A 25713-nucleotide genomic window follows, 5' to 3' on the forward strand; every position below is an offset into this window, starting at 1 on the left:
TATGAATGAATGGAATTCCCCATATATTCTATTGATGTTCTAGCAAATTTATTCTCGTTATCTTTTTCCTTGACACAACATGGCCAGGCATTTCTGAATCAACTGAAATTTTCCTAAAGAAACAAAGAAGAAGACGAAAATGAATGCACCAGCCAATATGTTAATAAGGAAAAGTTATAAGTGTTAAATCTTGTGAAAATAACTGGATCCCAAAGAATTCATCCAAAAACAATTTGTTGTCGATGCACACGCATATTAAAGTATGTAAAATTAAGATTGGTAAAAATTAACAAAAAAAAGATGGGGAAACCAAAAACCGAAATATTGAAATTCTTTTTTTTTTTAAATTTATCGATTCAATGTCCATTTGTAAAGAAGAAAAATATTCAATAAAAAAAGATGTTAATTGTTTGTTGTAATAGAGGATGAACATAATTTAAATGTGTAAAGAAGTGTACCCATTAAACCATTAAAAGACGGAACAATTAATCCCAATTGTGAAGAGAAAACTTCCAACAACTTGAAAAAACATAGAATGGAAAATGTTCTACGACCATACACTCCCCGTTAAATATACGTTACATGTCGATACAAAAATGTGTCTAACTACATTTATTATTACTTCTAAGTAACAAGCAAAGGAAAAATTTTATTTAATTTTAAGTAAAAAATTTATTATAAAAAAAATGAGAAAAAAATATATTTAAAATTGAATGGGAGGGACAGCACAGATTATTTGTATTTGATAAATAATAAAATGGAAAAATCTTTATTGTTGAATATTATTTATTGTTTAAAATTAATAATATTGAACGTATAATACACTAGACGTTTGTATAGAAACCAAAATTACAAGAAAATAGAGAGAAAATATTGTGGAAAGAAAAACTCACACCCACACACACACACAAACACACACTGATGGAACCTTAAATTATTATACAAGAAAAATTGAAACATGTAAATTAAATGTAAGAACAAATGAGAGTTTAAGCATAAATGTATAAGAGAAAGAATTAAGAAAAAGAAGAAAATATAACTTATAACTTATAAACACAAAGAGGTCCTATTCGGTCCTATTTTAATTCATCACAGCCGGCAAACATATCGCCAGAGAACTATTTAATCAAATCTGTTACTTCTTTTGCTGTAAGTATTTTCAACAGAATGATAGAAAATATGTTGAGTAAGCCAATGAAAGTAAATGGATAGGTATGGCCAAACGTTCAAATTTGTTCTAGCCGGAGCACATACGGATTTGCATGGCGCCACCTCAAACGAACTCATTTCTAGTGCAAATTTCCACTAGAAATGAGTTCGTTTGAGGTGGCGCCATGCAAATCCGTATGTGCTCCGACTTGTATGGACTGGCCATACCTACTTATCTACTTTCGTTGGAGTAAGCCCACCGGAGAATGTGTCATTACTTCATTGACATCAACATTAAAACTGAATGCCATGGGGCTAGTGAGTAATAATACATTACTTACCAATGAGGGAAATGATGGAAATAGTACTTCTTGTGTGATCGAGGCATACCCGAGGTCGGTAAACACACAAGAAGTACAATTTCCGTCATTTGCCCCATTGCCAAGTAAGATATTTTATTCAAAAACTTGAGCTAACGTTTTGGAAGCGTGAAGTAATAGTATGTTACGTCACTGTTTGTAAATATTTACAAGTGTGACGTTTGCGGAACGAGCCGAAGGCGAGTGGAGTAATCACACGTGCCTAAACAAGCATTTGCAAGCAATGACGTAACACATTTTACATGTTTGTGAACGGTAAGTGCATTTTCCCTGTCACAAGCAGTGATGTAAAGTGAAATTTACCGTGCATAAGCATGTAAAGTTAACTTTATCTCACGTTTTTGATGAAAATATTTTACATAATCGTTTGGAACTTTGTATTTTGCCTTGTGTGGCTGTATCACTCGCCTTCGGCTCGCGCCATTCACAAATTACTAACACATTTACGCTGTTCTACCTCACAAATATCCATCATTCACATTCGCTATATTCATGCGTCGCCTGTTTATGTTTATATAGAAGAAAACAAAAAGAAAACCTTAGACTGAGAGATGAATAACATGTTCTTAAGGTTAGCTGGTCTGGGCGCATTATTACTCGTCTGCATCGTGTCATCGATGATATACCCGCACCGAATTTGATGTTTTCAATGAGAAACTCTGTAAAACTTTGATAAGATGTTCACAGAATTTTTAAATCATCTGAAGGTAATATTCAAATTCCAGATATTTTTAAACATTGCAGCTACATGGTTTTCAGTAAGTTAAGGGTTAAATCGCATGAACACAAAAGGGATACGTTACACTAAAGCACCCTCTCGCTTCCTCAGATACAACCAGTTTTTCTGATTAAATCAAAAAGATCGCAACAACGATCACCTTTCAAAACGTTTTTGCCATTCAGATATTCTGTTCCTCTTGGTTTGCCGAACGACCAGGTTCTTCGGAATGGTAATTGGATTTTTTAAACTTTCCTGACAAAATAATCACGTTCTCACAAACTACTGTTTTTAAGCGTACCTTACTTCTGTATATGGTTGGTACTTACCTTCTAAGCATTATTGGTTCTACCGACTTAGAAAGTATTCAATGTCCAAAGATTTACGATGATACCTATCAATTTTGCGTTTGCAAGCAAGAGCTAGCCTTTGACACCAGTGGTAGCAGCAGCATCCATCCAAACTGTACGTGTCAGCAGAAAAACTTCAATTTCAACATCACCTTGAACGAGAGCCCTAACTGCAACTGCAACCCGCAAGTTTATGGTTTCAGCAAAACATTTTTCGAGTGTATTGCTTGCCCTAAAGACAGCACTCGTCAATATCTCGATTGTTCCTGTGATGACGATAGCCCTGCCTATGAAATTATCAAAAAAATCTGTGAAAGATGTGAGGACGGAAGCTATGGAAATTTTCCGAATTGCACTTGTCCCGATGGAGCTACATACAACTTAAACTTCCGACGTTGTGTGCTTGAATCCAAAAATGGATCGATACAGTGTCCGGTTGGAAGCAAGGGCACCTATCCGAATTGTACTTGCCAAGGTGACGGAATCTACAGAGAATTAGCAAACATTTGCATTGAATGTCCTTATCATAGTACCGGTGTCTATCCGAACTGTATCTGCAAGTTTGATGGTACATACAACCAAACCAGAAATGTTTGCATAATCTGTCCATTCAAAAGTGATGGAGTGTATCCGAACTGTGTTTGCCAAGGTAGAGGCAGTACATACGAGGTAGATTCGAATTCGTGTTACAGTTGTCCAGCTAATAGCACTGGAACATATCCAAATTGTGATTGTGAATGTTCGTTTCAGTATTTTCGGGAAACGAACAGTTGTGAGCGTTGCCCGGAAAATAGTGCGGGCGTTTATCCGCATTGCAAATGTTACAACGGATACTACAGCAAAACTCATAGGAGTTGCATTGAATGTCCAACAGACGCTACCGGTTTTTATCCAGCTTGTAAATGCAATGACGAAAATTTAAAATTCAGCGCGTTCATCAACCAATGCTATCGTGACTGTCCAGCAAATAGTTCAGGAATTCAGCCTGATTGCATTTGTGACAAAGGATGCCAATTATTTTACTACGATGCCACCGATGTGGCATGTAAAAGCAATATTGGGAGAACATGTCCATCCGATAGTAACGGAACTGGTCCGGACTGCTTATGTGTAAGAGAAAATCAGTATTTTGATACGTGCACCTGGGAATGTATTAAAGAAGGGACTTATGGTGCTGGCTCTTTCATCTCTCATTGTCCAGGTAATGGCAAATGGCCACAATGTGAAGCATCAATCGATTTCAAAGTATTACAAAGCTCAGTTGGTTAAAAATTTGTGTAATCGAATGGCAATAAAATTGTGTTTGATAATGAAATACCACATTCTTCATCCAGTGTTAAAATATTATCACGAATTTTAGCGAACAACACTTATGCTTAGGTTCGGCTCACTTCCGTGTGTTCACATGAAACGAAAATCTATTTGTTGCTCTAAGAAAGGTCAAACTATTTCGATGTTTCGTTTTTCACAGAACAGGTCATGGCACCGTATGTTCTTCTGTTTAGGTAAAGACATCGTAAACCATTGAAAAGGTGAATTCCTTATTTTCTATGTAAATCGACTGCGATGTCTTTAGTTTGTGAAACGTTGACGAAAATTTCAAGGAACAGCTTAGTAAGATTCAGAACGAATCCAAGGACAACGCGATCAAATATTGTTAAAATTGAAAGAATAAGCAGACTTAACAAGCATCTGGTTTCGAAATTTGGAATTTAAACGTTTCCTCAGATGGATTTAACCAACCAAAATTTGTTTTCTTTGTCTTCAGGTGAAGTCACTGTATGTATGGTTGAGAATCAGTACGAATCATTTTCAACAACAATGTTGCACAATGCAAAGGACCATCACCATATGGGTAATTCCATGGTTAGTTGCGTTACAAATTTCGTTATATGTGAGTCATAAAGTTAATTGTGTTGGCTACAGAGCCTAAAGTAAGGATTTTCGACTGGGGTGCACTTTTCGCTAATAGGCGCATTTTCTAAACGGAAAAGGCGCATACATTTAACAGAAATAGAGTATATGTTTAAAAAAAGAATATTTTCCCATACACTGAGGTTTCGGTTCTGAAATAACAAAGTCACATTTCTTAACTTTAGAGTGTATGCCTACCATTTACCATAGCACCACGACTTTAATGCCCTGTAAAGCTAGAGACAGGGACATAAGGAATCTTATGGAGGTTGGAAGTCTAAAAAATTATCATTTATTTAAGATCAGAAAAAAAAAGAACTGCGAGCGGAGCGAGCGAAAATTTTGCACCATTATTAAATTTTGGTCATGAAAATAATGAAGAATAATAGATATGGTGGTATGGTATCGTATGGATCATGGTGTTAGCTTTATGGAAACAACAATTTTACGAAATGAAGTGTCAGTCTGATACTCAGAATTTCGTGAACTACTGTAAGAATGTGTAGTAGGTTTTCAAAAATTTACGAAAAATGTAGAATATATTTAAACTTATTTCTACACGGTAACATGAATAAATCTAAACTGATCTTCTATTACCGAGCTCCTGAAGTAGAAGTGCAAGAATTATCTAGCAGAATTATATTTCTGTAGATGTCATCTACTTTCCAAAAATATTTACAGGATAAGTTCGTGAATGAATCCATCTTGTATCTCGTCGACACTATAACTCGAGTAATTTTCAACCGTAGAAATTTTTGTTTCAACTCGCAATGAGAGTTTTAGTTTTAGAGAGATATACCCACTACCGTTAGCTATTGCAAGTTTCGAGTGTGAAAATGTAAAGGTGAGCGCAGCTTTGATATAAAAGCGAGGTAGAAAACCCAATCATTAATTTTCCGTGTTATCTACAATCGGTGTTATCTAATATGCATGGTCTGTGGTCTTTTTCATTTGAATCGTAGTTTGTATTTTTCTCACACTTAGCACTGAATATTTCTGATTGTCAATTGATTAGAAATAGGTAATCAATATAGTTTTCATTTTTTTTTCTGGTCTCAAAAATATTTCTTTTGAGGTACTTTTCTAAATATTTTTTTGACAGAAAATAAGAGGCGTCCTCCGCCGGAGGACAGTAAGAGGCGTTGGAGCACCTCAGAGGGCGTCTGGTGCACTTTTCCCCCAACGATGTATGTTATTTTAGGCTCTGGTTGGCTATGTTTTGCGGTAACAAAGCAGTCTATAAATTTTCTAATACTCAGGAGACATAGGGCTTTCATACCAGCAAGAATTGGAATTTTTAGCCTGCGAAGTGTGACTTGTGTGATCGCAAAAGTCGGCGGTTAGTTGTGTTACACGTTTGTGACTTTTCGAAATATTTTCACCAAATAAAAACTAATTTAAGTAAACTTTTTTTCCCTGAAAGCTATGGTCAAGACGCGCAGTTTAAGCTCAATATGAGGTTGGTAGCCCAAAATTTGGGAGAGATATGTCTAAAAAAGTGATATTTTTCGGAGGTCATAAATAGCCAGCAATTTTTGTTTTCACAATTGGTGGTTGTTACCCCACAGAAAATGTTGCTTTGGCTCAAAACCGGTTAAAAAAAGTTGTTACAAAATTTTTCGAGATAACCTCGACGAGTTAAAATTCGAGGATGACTTTTATCACCGCGGGAAAGCTGTTTTCACCTACTTTAGTCACCCAACTAACCTGATTGACTCAAAGTTATTTTTCTCGTGAAGTCATATGCTGTAGCTTTCGAATGACACCGTTTTTCAGTTTTTATTTGAAGAAATGTAATTTCGGCAACGCTTGGGTTGAAGTGATTTTACCTTACTTCAAAGCAGAATGAACCAAAAAACTTCAATTTGGGGTAGGGTAAATTGGCACCATGCAAGTTTGATGCGTGCCAGTTTCCACTGTAATGTGAATTTAGCACAGTGCCAGATTCATCATCTGAAGAGTAATTTGGCACCATGCAACTTTGGAAATTGGCACACGGTAGCCATAATAGAAAAATAAATAAAAGTGAATGGTGTGCTAATCATAGTTAGCCGTCTGTCACTATTAGTCAACATTATTTACCTTTAAAGGGAAGGCTTGGCAAAAATTAGGGAATTGTGATGTTTCGATTTGAGGAACAACGTTTAGCTGCTCGACGAAGATTGCTCAATAGGGTCGGAAAACGACAATTCCTCCAAGACATCGCAACTTTTATGCAAGATTTCGTAAAAGGACGAATTTTCTAGTTTGGAGACAAATTATTGAATTTATCTCGATGCCTTCAAAGCCATAGCTTTTTTGCATCATTTTGTAAAAAGACAAATTTCTTAGTTTTGACTGCGAAAACTCGTAAAATGACAAATTTATTGACTCACAGACTCAATCATAACTTCCAGATTAAAATGAGTTAGCACAAAACTGGCACACAAGCTTCGTTGCGTGTGCCAAATTCTCAAAAACCTAGGAAAAAAGGTAATCTGGCACATGTGCTAGATTCCACTTCATGTACGGAATTTGGCACCCCCTTCTCGTGTGCCAAATTCTCGGATCCCTTTAATTTCGTGTCATTTGGAGCAATTGTGGAATTATAGCGTTCACATCTACAGGAAAGCAAATTTACAAAAATCATTTGAGAATTATTGAGAATATCTCGGAATGTCGAATACAAACAAACACTTTTTGGCCATGTCTCCCCGAGACCGCATTTTACAATGACCTCATATTGGTGTCAAACTACGCGTCTTGTCAATAGCTTTCAGCAAAAAAAAAAGTTTAGTGAAATCGGTTCAGGTTTCGTGAAATAAACTAGAATTTTCAAAAATTTGCTGAAAACAAGCATACATTTTTATGGTGGTATCTCCCCGAGATTTTTGGCCACCGACCTAATATGGGGCTTAAACGACGCGTCTGGTCAACAGCTTTCAAGGAAAAAACAGTTTGCCGAAATCGCATTTCAATTGGTGAAAATATTTCGAACAGTCACAAATTAGCTGGAATTACCCATATAGCTGCAATTTAACCAGAATGGTTTATTCGCTCTATTCATGTTCATGCTTTCCATTTGGGTCTGCAGACTGTTTACGCTTATAGAAGAAAACGAAAAGAAAAACTGAGAGAAGAAATATGTTCTTAAGGTTAGCTGGTTGCATTGTTACTCGTCTGTGCCGTATCATCGATGATATACCCGCACCGAATTTCATGTTTGCAATGAGTAGCTCTGTAAGACCTTGATGGTAATTACTAAAAGCCTACAGAATATTTAAACAATCTGACGGTAATTTTAAAAAGTCCAGATATCTTTAAACACTGGTTTTGCCTAAGTTTCGGGTTAAATAGCATGAACACAAAAGGAATGGGTTATAACTAAAGCCCCTTAAAAATACCTTAGGTGCAACCAGTTTTCTTGTTTAAATAAAAAAGGTCGCAACAACGACCTCTCCTCGTAACATTTTCGCCATTCAGGTATTCTGTTACTCCCCGATCGTCGGACGACTAGGTTCTTCGGAATGGTAATTCGATTTTTTAAACAAATTTCCTGGCAAAATCATCATTTTCACTCAAATTACTGTTTTTAAGTGTACCTTACTTCACTATATGGTTGGTACTTACCTCTTGACCATTGGTTCAGCTAACTTAGAAAGTGTTCAACTTCTGGAATGTCCTAAAATCATCGACGGTTATTATCCGTTTTGCGTTTGTAACCAAGAGCTAACCTACGACATCAATGGCACCATTAACAACTATCCGAACTGTACGTGTCAACACAAAAACTTCGATTTCTTCATCACTTTGAACGAGAGGCCTAATTGTAACTGCAACCCGGAAGTTTATGGTTTAAGCAAAATATTTTTTGAGTGTATTGCTTGCCCTAAAGACAGCACTCGTCAATATCTCGATTGTTCCTGTGATGACGATAGCCATGCCTATGAAATTATCAAAAAAAATTGTGAAAGATGTGAGGACGGAAGCTATGGAAATTTTCCGAATTGCACTTGTCCCGATGGAGCCACATACAACTTAAACTCTCGACGTTGCGTGCCTGAATCACAAAATGGCTCGATACATTGTCCATTTGGAAGCGAGGGCAACTATCCGAATTGCACTTGCCAAGGTGACGGAATCTACAGCGAATTAGCAAACATTTGCATTGAATGTCCTTACAATAGTACCGGTACCTATCCAAACTGTACGTGTCAACACAAAAACTTCGATTTCAGCATCACTTTCAACGAGTGTTTTCGAGTTTGTCCCGACAATAGCACCGGTTACTGGCCTAATTGCAACTGCGACTCAAATGGCTATGGCTTCAACAAAGAATTATTCGAATGTATCGCTTGTCCCAAAGGCAGTACTGGTCAATATCCCGATTGTAGTTGTGACGATGATAGTGCCGTCTATCGAAGGACCAACAATTTTTGTGAAGGATGTGAACAGGGAAGCTACGGAAAATTTCCGAATTGCACTTGTCCCAATGGAGCCACATACAACTTAAACTCTCGACGTTGTGTGCATGAATCCAAAAATGGATCGATACAGTGTCCGTTTGGAAGCGATGGCAACTATCCGAATTGCACTTGCCAAGGTGACGGAATCTACAACGAATTAGCCAACATTTGCAATGAATGTCCTTATCATAGTACCGGTGTCTATCCGAACTGTATCTGCAAGTTTGATGGAACTTACAACCGAACAAGGAACGTTTGCAATATCTGTCCGTTCAAAAGTGATGGAGCGTATCCGAACTGTGTGTGCCAAGGTTACCGCAGTACATACGTGTTGGATTCGAATTGGTGTTACAGTTGTCCAACTTTGAGCACTGGAACATATCCAAATTGTGATTGTGAACAGTCGTTCCAGTATTTTCAAGAAACAAACAGTTGTGAGCGTTGTCCGGAAAATAGTGCGGGCGTTTATCCGCATTGCGAATGTTACAACGGATACTTCAGCCACACTCATAGGAGTTGCATTGAGTGTCCATCAGACGCTACCGGTTTATATCCCGCTTGTAAATGCAAAGATGAAAATTCAAAATTCAGCGCGTTCATCAACCAATGCTATCGTGAGTGTCCAGGGAATAGTTCAGGAATTAAGCCTGATTGCATATGTGACCGAGAATGCGAAGAATATTATGATGCCGTCGATGTGGAATGTAAAAGCAACATTGGGAGGATGTGTCCATCCGACAGCATTGGAACTGGTCCAGACTGCTTGTGTGTGAGAAAAAATCGGTATTTTGATTCATACGTCTGGCAATGTGTTGAAAGAGGGCTGTATTGTGTTAGTTTGCCTATCTTTCGCTGTCCAGATAATAATGGCAAATGGCCACAATGTGAAGCATCAATCGATTTCAACGTACATATTAGGTAGCGCACAGTGCGTAGTTGATTAAAAATTTGTATCGATCAATGCAATAAAGTTGTGCTTGATATTGAAACACCAATTAAGTGTTGAAATGTCGCGAATTTTTTTCTCAGAACTTATGTTAAAAGACTTTTTTAACGAATTCGATTCCTCTTATTTACCATTGTTGCAACGCACTTCTTTTCGTCACGTTACTTGTTCCACTATGCAATATGTGTGGTTTCTGGAGGCGTATACGAATCTTTTTGTTTGCTCGGGATAAGCCTGAAGCGTTAATCTTGAAGCTGATCCTGACGCAAATGTGAGTTACCTGAAGGGTAAGTCCTCCAATTTTGATTGTATTGCTCTAGTAGCCTGTTTCTTTTATGAAAGTGTTTACTTGTGTTTTTTTGTTGCTGGATGCAGTTTTTGAGCTTCTACGCTATTCTAAATGATCCAGTTTCCATCTCTTGATGGCCAATTGCGGATTGTTCGAAAGTATCTATCGCACTAACAATCAAGATTTGTTGGGGACCGTAAAATTTTACCTCAACAAACCTAGATAAGGTGTACTTTTCTGCTTGTGCACAGGCGCCTTCTTTTGATGCATCGAGATCAATATCGATGAATTTCATATTATATGTAAGACGGGTAAGACGACGTAAGCCAGAGTTCAATGATTGTTTGTGTCGCCACAGATGAATAGCGTTATTCTCAAATTAGGAACACTTAAAGCCATACACTTACGAGTTTACTTCTCTGTTTACTTTTCAACCATATTGGAAAGTGAAGGAAGAGTAAATTGTACAGAAAACGTACGCGGTGCCTCAAACGGAGTGACTGCATCTCAAGGGACAGTAGTCCTTAAGAAGGTATGCGAGATCTGTAGAATAAAAGATGTGTGAGTAACACGACCTAATTTTCAATTATAATTGCCGCAATTTCTGTCTTTGAGGGCATTGAACCAACTTTTCAAGTTCAGTGAAAATCGCAGTAAATTGAGATCCCGGCAAAAACTCTTTCAGAGCAAAGTTGGACGCAGTCTACAGTCTATATGTGTGATAACTTCTAAAACAAGTGATATCGCTATAGGTGACGCTGTCAGCGTCGTTACGCAAAATTGAATTTCACAGCCAATTAATTGAAATTAGCTGATCTAGTTTTCCAAACCATTCGCCAATTATTTTTTTTTCAGAAAAAATTTTAACCAACAGAATTTTGACTGAAAAATTTTCAACAAAAAATTCTGCGTCGCATGTGGCAGATTAAATGTTCTCGTAGGTTTGTCCGTGAGCATCTGCCACTTTGCGACGCAGAATTTTTTGTTGAAAATTTTTCAGTCAAAATTCTGTTGGTTAAAATTTTTTCTGAAAAAAAAATAATTGGCGAATGGTTTGGAAAACTAGATCAGCTAATTTCAATTAATTGGCTGTGAAATTCAATTTTGCGTAACGACGCTGACAGCGTCACCTATAGCGATATCACTTGTTTTAGAAGTTATCACACATATAGACTGTAGACTGCGTCCAACTTTGCTCTGAAAGAGTTTTTGCCGGGATATCAGTCGTTTTAGAAGTTAAGTCGGAAGTTGACGAAAATTAGAGGTGTGTGCCGGTTTTAAAATAGTCGGCGGCGGTGCGCCGACTGGTAAGGGATCGGCGGCGGCTAAATTATTTCAGAACGGCACATTGACTTAGTGTCAAACTTCGAAAGAACTCAGCTGATTCGGTTATGCAGTGTTGCGAGTTTCGAACATTTTTCAGGTTATTTTTTTCGAATCAACTAGAGTGTTGTTAATTCTTGGGAATAAAAGAAATATTTCACTTACACAGTATTGGCTAAGGAAAGGTGTATAATTTGATTCTCACGTCTTACATTATTTGCGCATAATTACATCACACAAAAATGACTATTCGAAACTGGCAGCACTAACATCACCGACGACTAATTTTCGGAAGCACTGAGTATTCGGAACAGCTGTGATTTGTGAACTGTCAAATTTTGTTGATATACCGTTCGATTTGTCACAATTATTCTGGCGCGATCAATGTTTTGATTCTGATATTTGTGTAGCTTTTGGCCATTGTGGACTAACCAAACATCTGCTATTTTTGCCAACTTTTTAGTGCATCATAATGGACCTTCATTGTAAGCTTCGATGGTATTTGGGTTGTTGTGTTGTAACATTTTGTGTTTGTTTGTTTAAGGTTACATTTTACCAAAAAAATCTGCGTCGCAAAGTGGCAAATGTTCAGGAACAGACCAGCAAGAAAATTTATCTGCCGCATGCGACGCAGATTTTTTTGGTAAAATTTTGGTTGTTTCCAGTCAAATTTTTTTTTGGTAAAAATTATTTGGCAGATGATGAGAAAAACTAAGCCAGCTTGTTTGAACTAATTGGGTGTAAAATTTAATTTTTGCGTAACGAAGCTGAAAGCGTCATCTCTAGCGATATCATTCATTTTAGAAATTGTATTTCAAAGACTGCGTCACACTTTTCTCGAAGAGATTTTTGTTGGGATATCAGTCGTTTTAGAAGTGTAATCAACACTGCTTTTTATAACAGTTTACAGTTTTACAGTGAACGACATCTCAAATGTCTCACTGTCAAATTTTTCTGAGAATTTTATTGTGTCATTGCGAATTCACAATGACATTCTCTGAAAAAAATGACAGTGAGACATTTGAGATGTCGTTCACTGTAATTCAAAAATTTTACGAAAATCGAAAATTTGACGAAATTCGAAAATTTGACGAAATTCGAAAATTTGACGAAATTTGACGAAATTCGAAAATTTGACGAAATTTAACGAAATTCGAAAATTTGACGAAATTCGAAAATTTGACGAAATTTGACGAAATTCAAAAATTTGACGAAATTTGACGAAATTCGAAAATTTGACGAAATTTGAAAATTTGACGAAATTTGACGAAATTCGAAAATTTGACGAAAATCGAAAATTTGACGAAATTCGAAAATTCGACGAAAATTAAAAAATTTGACGAAATTTAACGAAAATCGAAAATTTGACGAAATTTGAAAATTTGACGAAGAAAGTAATTCTCTATCTGCCACCATTCAAGAAATATCTCCAAAACCCCAATTGACCCACCCATTTCCAACTTTCGACATTTTTCGCAAATGCCCTTCTTTTCTACTCGTAAAACTCTGAGACTTTGCCGAAGAAAGTAACTCTCTATCTGCCACCATTCAAGAAATACCTCTAAAAACATAATTGACCCACCCATTTCCAACTTTCGACATTTTTCACATATGCCAATGTGTTCTACTCGTAAAACTCTGAGACTTTGCCGAAGAAAGTAAATCTCTATCTCTCATAATCGCAAAAATATTAGTCCTTTCATCCTACGCACGAGTAGCTCAAAATTTGGTCACTCTAATCACTCTAGCTCAAACGAATCTGACCCGATTTTTTTAATTATTTTTTTGTTTGAATCGTGTTACGAATACCTTTCATTTGATGGGTCACACGCCTCTGTAGGTTTCAATACAGCTAAGCTACAGCCGAAAACGCGTTCCCGACCCTCGAAAACCACACTCAGAAACCACTTCGAGGCCAATAAAACAAAATTCTGGTTTTTCCTGGGGTAATGGCGTATCACATTTTCATTTTTATGCCCACCCTGAGGTTCCTGCAAAATTTCATGGAGATTGGCTGACTAGTTTCCGAGATCGACCGTCGATAGATAGACAGATAGACAGATAGACAGATAGACAGATAGAAACATACAGAGTAAGTTGAAAGATTTTGATTGTTTGGAAAACGTTAATTTGGTGCATTTTCTATCAAAATGACCAACTTCAAAACGATGTATCTCCGGCAATTTTAAAGTTACATAGTCGAGTGATAGCTCGTTTTGCTCGTATTTGAAGCGCGAATAAGATAGAATAGGATTTGTGGTGATACAGACCAAAGGAAAGAAACTTAAATTCTCGCCTATATATAGTTGCCGCGTCTCAAAAAATTTTCTTCGTTCTTTTTTTGGAAGTTAGACTGCGTCAAGTCCTCCGCTATCGCTCCGGACATGATAATATCAATCTAGTTCCTAACCTGTTTCTTCTTTGTCCAAAAGTCACATTATGTGTTTCAAGGAATTCTACCTTCGTCACTGTCTTTGATATTAGTTTTGCATTTCTTTCGATTAATGTTTTCAATGACAAAGGCTCATCATATAGATGCAATTTAGCCATAAGTGTTCAATGGATTCATGCGTTGCATGGGTCGCCTGTTTCTGTCTACAGAAAGAAAAAGGAAAACGTAAACCGAGAGAATAAATACGTGTTCTTAAGGTTAGCTGGTCGCATTATCACTCGTCTGTTTCGTATCATCGATGATATACCCGCACTGAATTTTATATTTGCAATGCGTTCAATCTCCATACTTGTAACTTATAGAATAAAGTGGTATTTACCATCAGCAATGCTTTTGATTACAGAATAACGTTTAAACCGCATGAACACAAAAGTGATACGTTACACTAAAGCCCCCCTAAAGTGTGTTAAGATGCAACCAGTTTTCTTGATTAAATAAAACATTTTGCTACGATGATCACCTCTCACAACATTTTTGCCATTCAGATATTCTGTTCCTCTTGGATCGTAGGTCGACTAGGTTCTTTAGAATGGTAAGTAATTCGATTTTTCAAACAAATTTTCTGACAAAATCATCACTTTTTCCCAAACTACTGTTTTTAAGCGCACCTTACTGCTGTATCTGGTTTGCACTTACCTATGGAGCATTGGTTCAGCTGACTTAGAAAGTAGTCAATTTTTCGAATGCCCCAAAATCAGCGACGGTTCTTATCCATTTTGCGTTTGCAAGCACGGATCAGCCTACGACAACGATACTAACACCTGTCCAGATCCTGAATGTCCAGTCAGTGAGAGCATTGGTACCTATCCGAACTGTACGTGTCAGCACAAAAACTTCGATTTCAGCATCACTTTCAACGAGTGTTTTCGAGTTTGTCCCGACAATAGCACCGGTTACTGGCCTAATTGCAAGTGCGATTCAAATGGCTATGGCTTCAACAAAGAATTATTCGAATGTATCGCTTGTCCCAAAGCGAGTACTGGTCAATATCCCGATTGTAGTTGTGACGATGATAGTGCCGCCTATCAAATTATCAACAATTATTGTGAAAGATGTGAAGACGGAAGCTATGGAAATTTCCCAAATTGCACTTGTTCCAATGAAGGTGCTGCATACAACATAAAGTTCCGACGTTGTGTGCTTGAATCCAAAAATGGATCTTTAGAGTGTCCGTTTGGAAGCGAGGGCACATATCCGAATTGCACTTGCCAAGGTGACGGAATCTACAACGGATTAGCCAACATTTGCAATGAATGTCCTTATCACAGTACCGGTGTCTATCCGAACTGTATCTGCACATTTGATGGAAGTTACAACCGAACAACAAACGTTTGCATTTCCTGTCCATTTGAAAGTGATGGAGTGTATCCGAACTGTGTTTGCCAAGGTAGCGGGAGTACATACGAGGTAGATTCGAATGAGTGTTACATTTGTCCAGCTTTCAGCACTGGAACATATCCGAATTGTGATTGTGAACAGTCGTTTGAGTATTTTCGGGAAACGAACAGTTGTGAGCGTTGCCCGGAAAATAGTGCGGGCGTTTATCCGCATTGTAAATGTGACAACGGATACTACAGCAAAGTTCACAGCAGTTGCATTGAGTGTCCAACAGACGCTACCGGTTTATATCCCGCTTGTAAATGCAATGACGAAACTTCAATATTCAGTGCGTTCATCAACCAATGCTATCGTGAGTGTCCAGCAAATAGTTCAGGAATTCAGCCGGATTGCGAATGTGACCGAAAATACGAATATTACTACGATGCCGTCGATGTGGAATGTAAAAGCAACATTGGGAGGATGTGTCCATCCGACAGTATTGGAACTGGTCCAGACTGCTTATGTATGAGAAAAAATCGGAATTTCAATTCATATTACTGGGAATGTGTTGAAGAGGGAATAAGTTTCGGTGTTGGTTCTACCACTTATTGTCCAGGTAATGACAAATGGCCACAATGTGAAGCATCAATCGATCACATAGTATTACTTAGCTCACTTGGTTAAACATTTGTGTAATCGAATGACGATAGATCAATACAATAAAGTTTTGCTTCGTTGAAGGAAGTTTTCATTGTTCGACAGAAAGCGAACGCGGAACCGTACTCCGGTGTCTCATGCTCATAGGCAAGTAATCCTTTGGTAAGTTTGAGAAATCTTGAGAAGAAACATGTGTGCGACACACGAACCAAAAAAGAACAGCGCACTCATTTGATGAACCGATTATAACACGCAAAACCGCACTTTTTTGTTGTGCATAAATGTTATCCTACGACTATCTACTATTCAAATTAACTGCCGCAATTTCCTCCTTTGAGGGCATTGAACCAACTTTTCAAGATCAGTGAAAAATGGTAGTAACTATAGATACAGTTAGAGGCAGTGAAATTTCAGCATGAATTTGCTTCAGCTGTTTTTCAGCAATAAAAACTGTTTAGTGTTTATTTAACAAATTGAGTTCAATCGTACCACGACAGAGTAAAGTTAACCAGGCAGGAGCGCCTTGTTTGACTAGGGACCTGAATAATCTAGTAGCCCTTGATATTTTGCGATTTTTTTTTTAAATTTATGTCAGTGTTCCTTTGAGTTCATTTTCATCCCGTGTATTAGGTACCTTATTTGACGTTTCCAAAATGAACCGCTCCTGCCTGGTTTATTTTACTCTGCCGTGATCGTACAAACATCTTTGCTTGTATGTGTGGCTCAGCTGAAAAGCATCAAATTCATGCTGAAATTTCACCGCCTTTGACTGTAGTATCAAAGAGTTCATTGTCGTCAGTCAATAGACTCATATTAAGGATCAATCTATTTCCTAAACTGTTTCTTCATTGTCCAAAAGTCACATTATGTATTTCGACACGGCAGAGTAAAATAAACCAGGCAGGAACGGTTCATTTTCGAAAAGTCAAATAATACACTGTATGAAAATCAACTCGAATGAACACATAATCAAACCAGCGCTCCTGCCTGGTTAACTTTACTCTGTCGTGATTAGGCCAATGTGAAGATGCAGCCACTGGTTTTGGAGTACTTGTAACTGCCGTTGTTCCATTTCTCACGTTGGTCAATATTTCCCAGCAGATGGTCGTTTCGTTGAGTTTTTCTTTATCTTTTCTTATCGACGTTTCGTATGAACAAATTTATCGCAAACTGATGACATCAGATTAATCATACACATTGTTGAAGTAGCGAAAAGGGGACCGACACGAGTACAAATAACATCCTCACTTGGCCGAAATTTTTGTTGAACTAACCTGTCACATACGGCTATTCATCTGTTATCGATAACGACGACAAAACTAATGACAAGTTCTGGGTAATACTGTCATTTATATAGTACATTTGTTAAAGAAATTGAAGTACAAGATTTGAAATCAACAAATTAAAAATACTTTTATAGATGGAAGTAATAGACCAGTCCGTCTGTAACGGGTTAAATGTTTTGGAATAAGCCACCAGACCACTTACGGTTCACGAAACATGAGATTTTGTTTTTGAATTTCGTTCTTTATTGGCACCAACAATCAGACATTCCTCATTTTGACACTTATTTGAATTTTCTTTGATTTAGACAGCTGACATATCCATCATAGGTATCACCCGTGTTGAAGCACTTAGTTGGTGATCCAAAAACAAAAGTTTCAAAACAAAAATAGTTCGTCCAAGGTAGTGCAACAACTCGTCATAGATTTTGCAAAAAAATGGAAATCTCGGTCTATTTCGGCATTAACCTTACATATTAACGATATATAGTTATCAAGTCTTTCGCTACTCACGACTCAAGATCGGAGCATATTTGATGCAAAATCATTTACTTCATTCCATTAGTCTTGTCACACATTTTCCAACAAAAGACAGCCATATAATAACTCTCGATAGCCGTATTCCGGTGAAGAATCGTAAAAAAAAAATCGCCAAAGAATTACAAAGTCTTGGTGACGTTTCTTCTCACTTTGGCGATTATTCTTGGTGTTTCTTCACAATTTGGTGATTTTTCGTGGCGTTTTTTTCACATTCTGTGACGATGTTTCTTAAAGATACAAGTCAACCAAAAATGATGAGTTGCCAAGAACGCTAAGAAATATCGCCAGAGTGTGAAGAAACGCCAAAATGTGATGAATCGTAAAACAAGTCTTGACTTTGGCGATACTTCACGGCTCTGGTAACCATCGGTAAAATATTAGAGCCCAAACTAGACTAACAGCGCAAATGTTCAACATTTTATTCGATGAGTCTGAGTCCAACCACATTTAAAGTCAAAATTCCGTTCGTCTATTTTCAGAATTATTTCGGATTCGGTCAATCCGCCGATGTGGACATCGTATTTGATGGGGCGGAAAATCGTAAATTGGCCGAGGTGAAAACAGAAGACAGCAAAAAGGAAAAGTATCTGCTGTACTACGCCGGTGAAACGGTGTCCGGCAAAGTGAATGTAACGCTACGGAAGCCGGGCAGCAAACTAGAACACCATGGTATTAAGATCGAATTGATTGGACGAATTGAACTGTACTACGGTGGTAATCACCATGAGTTCACATCGTTCGTGAGAGAATTGGCCCGGTGAGTAAATCGTTAATGTGACGTTCGTCCGAACCACGGTTATGTGATTATTACCGATTTCGTTTAACCAATTGCAGACCCGGCGATTTGATCCAGAACACAAGTTATCCGTTCGAATTTGCAAATGTGGAGAAGCCATTTGAGGTGTATGTGGGCTCAAATGTGCGGTTGAGGTATTTTTTACGTGTGACGATTGTGCGCCGCATCAGTGATATTGTGAGGGAAATTCATATTGCGGTCCATACACTTTGTAGTTATCCGGAAATGAATTGTCCGATCAAAATGGAAGTTGGCATCGAAGACTGTTTACACATAGAATTTGAGTACATTAAATCCAAGTTAGTTGCCGCACGTCGTTGTTCTTGCGACCCTTTTTTTCAAACCTAAAATTTTCCTTTTCTTCTATCCCATCCATAGATCTACTTCCTGTTGGTACGCATTAAGATTAAACACATGGAAATAGCGATTATAAAACGGGAAACAACTGGATCTGGTCCGAACACGTTCACGGAAAATGAAACCATAGCCAAGTATGAAATAATGGACGGCGCTCCCGTCAAAGGTCTGTCGATACGCACTATAACCGTTAGCCATTCGATAGCTAAATCAAAATGAAATTTCCTTGTTCCACTCGTAGGTGAAAGCATACCGATCCGAGTGTTTCTGGCCGGCTATGATCTCACACCAACGATGCGTGATATAAACAGAAAGTTTTCGGTGAGATATTTCCTGAATCTGGTGCTGATGGACACGGAGGATCGTCGTTACTTCAAGCAACAGGTGATTTCGTAGACGGTCTAGCCGAACAACGATGATTGTCAACACTTATCTTTTGAATATTTTCGTGTTCGTACAGGAGATAACTTTGTGGCGCAAAGCTGACAAAAGTCGCAAATCGGCCTTAACATCGTCAAACAATCCGCACGTGCCATCACATTTAGTTGGTTCGGATGGTGAAATCATGGGTACACAGAATTCGGCCCATCAGCCTAATCAAGATGAAGATGGAGCTGCTGGTGACAATGATCCGACGATGGGACTCAGAAAAGCCCACAACAACCACCAAGTGAGTAAAAGTTCTGGATTGGCACTGACAAGAAAGAGTTTGAAGTCCCATCCGTAGTGAGTAGCTTTGTCTCCAGGTAATCTGCAAGTGCCACAGCTGTACTTTTTGTATGAGGCACTACAGCTATGGCAGCTATTGTAGATGAGCTGGAGCCAAAGTTCACGCAGCAGATGAGATTTCAAGCTTTTTTTGTCATTGTGGAAGTTTTTGTGACATTCGAAGTTTGAAATGTTGCCATTAAAAATCGCTCACTTTCTCGCTTGTCCTCAGATCCAATTTCCATTTCGGATTCGAATAGTAATAAGCCGTCTCATCCACGACCGGCAGATGGTACCATTGGTGATCAGTCTGCAATCTGCATCGCTATTCGATGAAGCCACAAATCCAGCAACAGCACCAAATTCAACGTCCCAATTAACTCAATCAGCAACGGAAGCGGCCGCAGTGTCAGAGTGTAGTAATAGTGAAAACAATAGTTCGCCAACAGTTGCTTCGTCAACTAGACCGCTGGCGTCGAATGTCGATTCAACATCCGAATAAATTTTGTGAATTGCACCACACATTTTTAATGTAAACTGCTGGGCAATTAACACTATTAAATTGACATATTTATAGTCTATGTCATTATTAAGAATTATAAAGAGAAAGAAAGGAAAAATTAATTAAAAAAAGAAGAAAAAAAGAAACATTTGAACTGGTTTCCGGTGGGGGGCAAATATGGTTGGTAAACAGATCCTGCAGCAAAATCTACAACGCATAAGAGCATGCTGACTGCTGTTCAACGATAAATTTGAATGTTTTCAAGGCTTCATCGCATACAGAATCTGCGATAAATGTTTCGGGTGTTTATTTGAGTACACCTACAAGACCTACAACCGAAAATGAGGACTGAAAATTTCCGATAAAGGTGAGGCCATTCCGTATGTCCATACGGCATTAATTAGCCCATTTACACGAGAGGCTTTTAAAGGAGACGAGGGTCAAGTGGTGTTCTACTGAAATTGGTTATATCAGAAACGATAACTGACGTCATGCTTGCCACCTGGCACAAAAACAAAAATATTTCGGCAAAAAAAATAATTTATTTTTGTGACAAAAAATGCCCCTGACGAGATTCGAACTCGGAGTCCCACAGCTAGCAGTCAGCAACGTTGACCACTTCGCCATGAAGACTTATTCTTTCGCAGACATTATATCCATCTTGATGTGTACGTCAAAGCTTTCTCCAGAACAATTACCCTTAACCGGCCAATCGTAGGCGTAGAATAACTTCGTTTGCATGTGTGTGTGTACTCTCTGCTTCATTGAAAACCAGTTTTGCATGCAACCTCATGTGTTACGTCCATTTGTTCGATGAAAGTCACGTGTGTGTTGGTAAATTATTTCAAGTTAACGATTAGACGATGCTTCATCACAACCACCGTGGCGCAGTGGTAATACACGAGATCGATGTTCAGACCGCAAGCCAAAAACGAAAGCGGGTTCGAATCTCGTGGGAAAGGTTGGTCGAAAAGGGATATTGGGTATCAGAGTTCGGATGCAGATTAAGTCTGTGATATAATCACAATTAGTATTAGGCGCCATAGTACAAGACCTGCAAGTTACAGTACTATGGACACAAAAACAAACCAGTGACTAAGCAAACGAACTCTACAAACCAGTATCACCGAGACCTCCTTTTTTATTATTTTTTTTTTACACATCTCCTCCATACTGATCTGAAATCAATAATAAAAACAAATCTGTTAGACGTGTCGCATCAGCCTGACAATCTTTTTTTCTCAAGATTCAGCATCTTCATAGACTTTACGGACATTCATTTTCAGTTTGAAGTCAAACAAAATGAAGCGCGATTTATCGTTAAGATCCAAAGTTGGTATGCTAAATCTCGATTCGACTTTCGATTTAACACCGAAAATTGAATTATTGAGAATGCACGACAGATGATCACAAGAATTTTGAGCTTATGTAAAACTAGTCACTTCTGACAAATTCTAAACTTATATTTTTCTCACAGTTCTTATATTCACAGTTTCTCACAGTACAAACTAATCGGATTACTGAGAAGCAAAACGCTTTTCTTGAACAAAAACTTACTTGAATTTGATCATTGCGATAATGAGCTGAGTTGACTCGCAGACCTTGATGTGACGTTGTCCACGTCCATAGTTCTTTATAGTGTTGGACGACCTCCGCTGTAGCGAACAAAACAGTGACTGAATTTAGTTTGAATAGTTTCCAACCTCATTACCTCGCACCTACATAAACGTGAACAATTATCGCAGACAAATATTTCAGCCCTAACGGTGAATCATCGTTGCAGGTGTGCATATTGTTGACATTTTTCAGGTAAAACAGAAATATTCGGCGGTTAGAAATAGCAAAATTGAACATTTCCGTGTGTGTCATTAATGAATTAGAGAAGAACCTTTCTGAAATGGCTAATAGAATTTGCAAAATGTAAATGAGTTTTTGATGACCTGTCTGACTGTACCTACAATTGAAGAAAATCGAATGGAATGTGCTTCTTGCAAAGGGTCTGCTAACAGTTCATCGATGAGAATTTTCAAGTTTTTATTTTGTGGAAATTCAACAGCGAAGCAAAACAATTTTTACCGAGCAGCTCGTGTTGCTTAAATTTCACTAAATTCGACGATAGCCACATTTTATTACACGTTCACCGAAACAAAATGCATTTATATAGTCAACACCGAGATTAATGCTCTGCCCTGCAGAATTTTGGATCTTCCATGTCGTAGATAATAGTTTCATGTGGCGCTTACCCCAAGCACCTCAGTTGAGTAATGGTTAGGACGGTGGACTCGAAACTCAAGGGTCGCGGGTTTGTTTCCCTGAATTTTTTATTTATTTTTTTAGAAAACTGATTTAGCCGATTATTGTAAATCTGCGATCGCCTGTCTATCAATATTTCGTTTGAAGATTTCCAGAAAAGTTCTCTTTATGGTCAATGCACCTATACCTATGGAAACGTTTTGTTCAGTATTACAAAGGCAACATTGTTAGAATTTTGTGGCATGATTGTTAGGTCACCTTGATTCGGTTGATGTCTGTAGTTAATTTTTCTTATTACTCTGAGTCTTTGTTCAGCTATCGTGGACTTGCAACATTTTTTGTGCGTAACGGTCGGCCATTATCTGTTACGCTGCATTTCACAGTAAAAATTAAAAATCGCTATCCAGCTTTCCAGGCATAATTTTTCAGTAATGGAAATAACCTGTTATATCAGGCAAACCGATAGTATCTCACATTGAATTGGACTACAATATCGAGATTACTATCCGTTGCTTCTGATCCGAGGCTCATATTTCATATCTGAACGAACAAAAACGCCAGATACTCAAACGTGAAATGAGCTGAAATGTAATTTTAGAAAACTGAATGATTAGGTCAAGATCGGAATTTGTATGACCCCGCTTTTCAGGTTTAATTGCCAAGTAACTGAGTTATAATTCACAGAAATTTCTTTGTAGATTTTGCCAACTTCGATACAATTATCGAGAGCAATTATATTTTGGAAGGGAGGAGGGAAATGCGTAAATGTGGAATAAAACCTTTTTCGAAAGTTAAAAACATAAACGCTTTAGTTACGCGTCAATAATTCATTTTACCTCAAAACGTATTACAACCTTATACTTAACTTAACCTTATACTTTGAACTTAGTTTCGCATTAGCCAGCAATGAATTAGCTCAGTGGGTGTGTGTTAGACTGAAGTGTCGGAGGTGCCGTGCTCGAATCCGGTCTATGCAGTTTTTTATTTGTTTTTTTTTTTTTTTTTTTTTTTTTTTAATTATTAATATTACTTCACACATTGCTTACAGATAAGTAATCATTGGCCTTGTCTTCTTTTCCTACGTTTAGAACGGAAAATCATTTTTCTTTTTTTGTGCACCATCGTCTTACATGATCGTTACGTAACAATACACCATGTAGTCGTATACTACATATCGTTATCATTCGTTCTGCTAAAGAAGTGGATGCGTATTTTTTGTCATTTTTCTTTGGATTTTTAAAATTAATTAAAATACTCGACAAAATCTTTCCGTGTGTCATCAATGTTTTTAGAGAAGAACCATTGTATTTTTGTAAATATTCCTATCTGTATACGATTAGACAGTTTGCGCAAAAGACGTATAAGTTATACGTCGACTTATAAATATGAACTTATAAGTTATATGTAAGTCAGTTATAAGTCATAAGTTACAAGTCGGCTACTTATAAGGTCTAATTTATAAGTGCTTAAGTTTATACGTATAGACCTCTGATCTTTAACGGTTTGACGTATAAACTTAAGCACTTATAAATTTAACCTTATAAGTAGTAGACTTACGTATAACTTATACGTCATTTGCGCAAACTGTCTAGTGTTTCAGTACCATTTTGCGCAAATGACGTATAAATTGTAAGTAAACTTAAAAATCCGATTTTATAAGTTATAAGTCAGGTGGTTATAAGTCATAAGTTGGTTTTAGGTGGTTATAAAGTGAAAATGATAAGTTCATAAGTTTATAGGTCAAAAGTATGAAAGCCGAAAGTTATAGAAATGTGAAGATCATGTAGAATTAGACTGTAGGAATCCATCAAAATCCAACAAAACTTGAAGTTCTTAAAAATGGTCAACGAGGGAAAATATTTGGCTCATTGTAATCTTTTAACCTTAGAAGCTGACCAAATTTCATCATGAAGAGCTATGACTGACGACAGAGCTAGGACCATCATTTTTCGATGGTATTTCCCGGATGAACTGTGTTTCTGAGGTCGAGTTAGGAAGTATAATGCAATGTTCCCTCTCTGTCGCTTCTACCACTTCTCAGCCCAAGAACTGCAAGATATTGATGGGTCTTACATGTTTTGTTTGTTGTTTTCAACATTTTTAGTATTATTGATATCACTGTAGGTTGGTTCCTAAAGTTTAATTGCTTTACATGATCCACCATTGTCCCATCTCTATAACTTTCGATTTTCAAACTTTTGACCTATAAACTTATGAAATTATCGCTTTCACTTTATAGGCGGTTGACTTATAACCATCTGAATTATAACTTATAAATTCGGATTCGGATTTCTAGTTTACTTATAATTTATATGTCATTTGAGCAAACTATCTATTGTAAATAATGTCAACGTGAAAAATATTTTCTAAACTAAATTTCAATACTTCAGGTAAAAGTTTAATTGCTTTGTAACTGTACATCCAGAACCAATTTCTGCTGAATTTTATCAAAGTGAAAGTGAACTTGAATTGAATTTCACTCGATCGGATTTTTATTTCAAATACTGTCAACGAAACAACAAACCTTTTCTGAGTCCCGTACCAAGTGCAGGGGTCTTATAGTCATACGCATACGTTTGTAACACATCGAATTCGAATCCCTGAGTAAGAGAAAAACCTATTGTGGGTGTCTAGAGAAGCCTAATCAGAACATATAATGAAAGCTACTGACCACGCCTATAAGGTAAAATTTGTTGTCAAAATCGGATCGAAAGTTTGGACTCATGGACTGGGCATGAGTCAAGCTACTCGGCGGTACACTACTGCCGCATTTTACCTATATATCGAGTAATTTCAGCCTATTTTCATGACTTTTTTTTATTTGAAAGGTAATGAGAACCACAACGCCGATGTACTGTTTTCAGTTACCTAACAAAATGGTCGACATCCGCCATATTGAATTTTAGTAAAAGTATTGGTTATGTGTTGGATGGACATTTAAATATACTATGTTGAACTAGGTGTAGGTATAATAGACTTATATTGAGCTGTTTTGTAACATATAGCTATAAAATGTTCATTTACATATAGCAAAACATAGCTCTTATCTTTAAATGGGAATTTATCTAACTTAACTTAACATTGCTGTAAGCAATTTTATTGGAAGATACTATTGAGATCAGTTTAAATGGAAAGATTTGAAGGTGCAGTATAGTTTCAAGATATATTTGACTCTTATGGACTAGCTATGTTGCGTAAACTACTCGTACGGGTCCCTGATGCTTATATTTATTTAGCGATCTGAGTAAATAAAATCGGACAACGTTTCAAAAAATTCAATTCAAATTATTAATTTGCACATGAGACTTGAGATACCATATGAAAGGAGGGG

General features: G+C 37.4%; 4 protein-coding genes across 4 annotated transcripts; all 4 read left to right on the forward strand.

The window, feature by feature from the left end:
* Window positions 1-2403: 2403 nt before the first annotated feature.
* On the forward strand, window positions 2404-3910 carry LOC119074126 (balbiani ring protein 3-like). Its single transcript, XM_037180108.1, has 2 exons — window positions 2404-2479; window positions 2544-3910. Exons 1-2 carry the CDS (start codon window positions 2477-2479, stop codon window positions 3864-3866), a joined length of 1326 nt encoding a protein of 441 aa, XP_037036003.1. The 5' UTR covers window positions 2404-2476; the 3' UTR covers window positions 3867-3910.
* Window positions 3911-7985: 4075 nt separating this feature from the next.
* Window positions 7986-9969, forward strand: LOC119074121 (laminin subunit alpha-2-like). Its single transcript, XM_037180103.1, has 2 exons — window positions 7986-8020; window positions 8088-9969. The coding sequence occupies exons 1-2, from the start codon at window positions 8018-8020 to the stop codon at window positions 9876-9878; spliced, it is 1794 nt and encodes a 597-aa protein (XP_037035998.1). The 5' UTR covers window positions 7986-8017; the 3' UTR covers window positions 9879-9969.
* Window positions 9970-14383: 4414 nt separating this feature from the next.
* LOC119074123 (multiple epidermal growth factor-like domains protein 9) lies at window positions 14384-16026 on the forward strand. Its single transcript, XM_037180105.1, has 2 exons — window positions 14384-14498; window positions 14570-16026. Exons 1-2 carry the CDS (start codon window positions 14496-14498, stop codon window positions 15968-15970), a joined length of 1404 nt encoding a protein of 467 aa, XP_037036000.1. The 5' UTR covers window positions 14384-14495; the 3' UTR covers window positions 15971-16026.
* Window positions 16027-18191: 2165 nt separating this feature from the next.
* Window positions 18192-20129, forward strand: LOC119073222 (vacuolar protein sorting-associated protein 26B-like). Its single transcript, XM_037178533.1, has 6 exons — window positions 18192-18523; window positions 18601-18865; window positions 18941-19085; window positions 19161-19303; window positions 19380-19589; window positions 19917-20129. Exons 1-6 carry the CDS (start codon window positions 18192-18194, stop codon window positions 20127-20129), a joined length of 1308 nt encoding a protein of 435 aa, XP_037034428.1.
* The last annotated feature ends 5584 nt before the right edge of the window (window positions 20130-25713 follow it).

This window comes from Bradysia coprophila, unplaced genomic scaffold, assembly GCF_014529535.1.
Source record: "Bradysia coprophila strain Holo2 unplaced genomic scaffold, BU_Bcop_v1 contig_138, whole genome shotgun sequence".
In the NCBI taxonomy this organism is placed as follows: Eukaryota; Metazoa; Arthropoda; class Insecta; order Diptera; family Sciaridae; genus Bradysia; species Bradysia coprophila.

Bases quoted from the DNA above. Each gene is read 5' to 3' on its own strand.
- LOC119073222 (XM_037178533.1), top strand. From the start codon at position 18,192: ATGAGTCTGAGTCCAACCACATTTAAAGTCAAAATTCCGTTCGTCTAT. The intron at 19,304-19,379 runs GTGATTTCGTAG...GTGTTCGTACAG, and splicing joins GTCGTTACTTCAAGCAACAG to GAGATAACTTTGTGGCGCAA. The intron at 19,590-19,916 runs GTGAGTAAAAGT...CACGACCGGCAG, and splicing joins AAGCCCACAACAACCACCAA to ATGGTACCATTGGTGATCAG.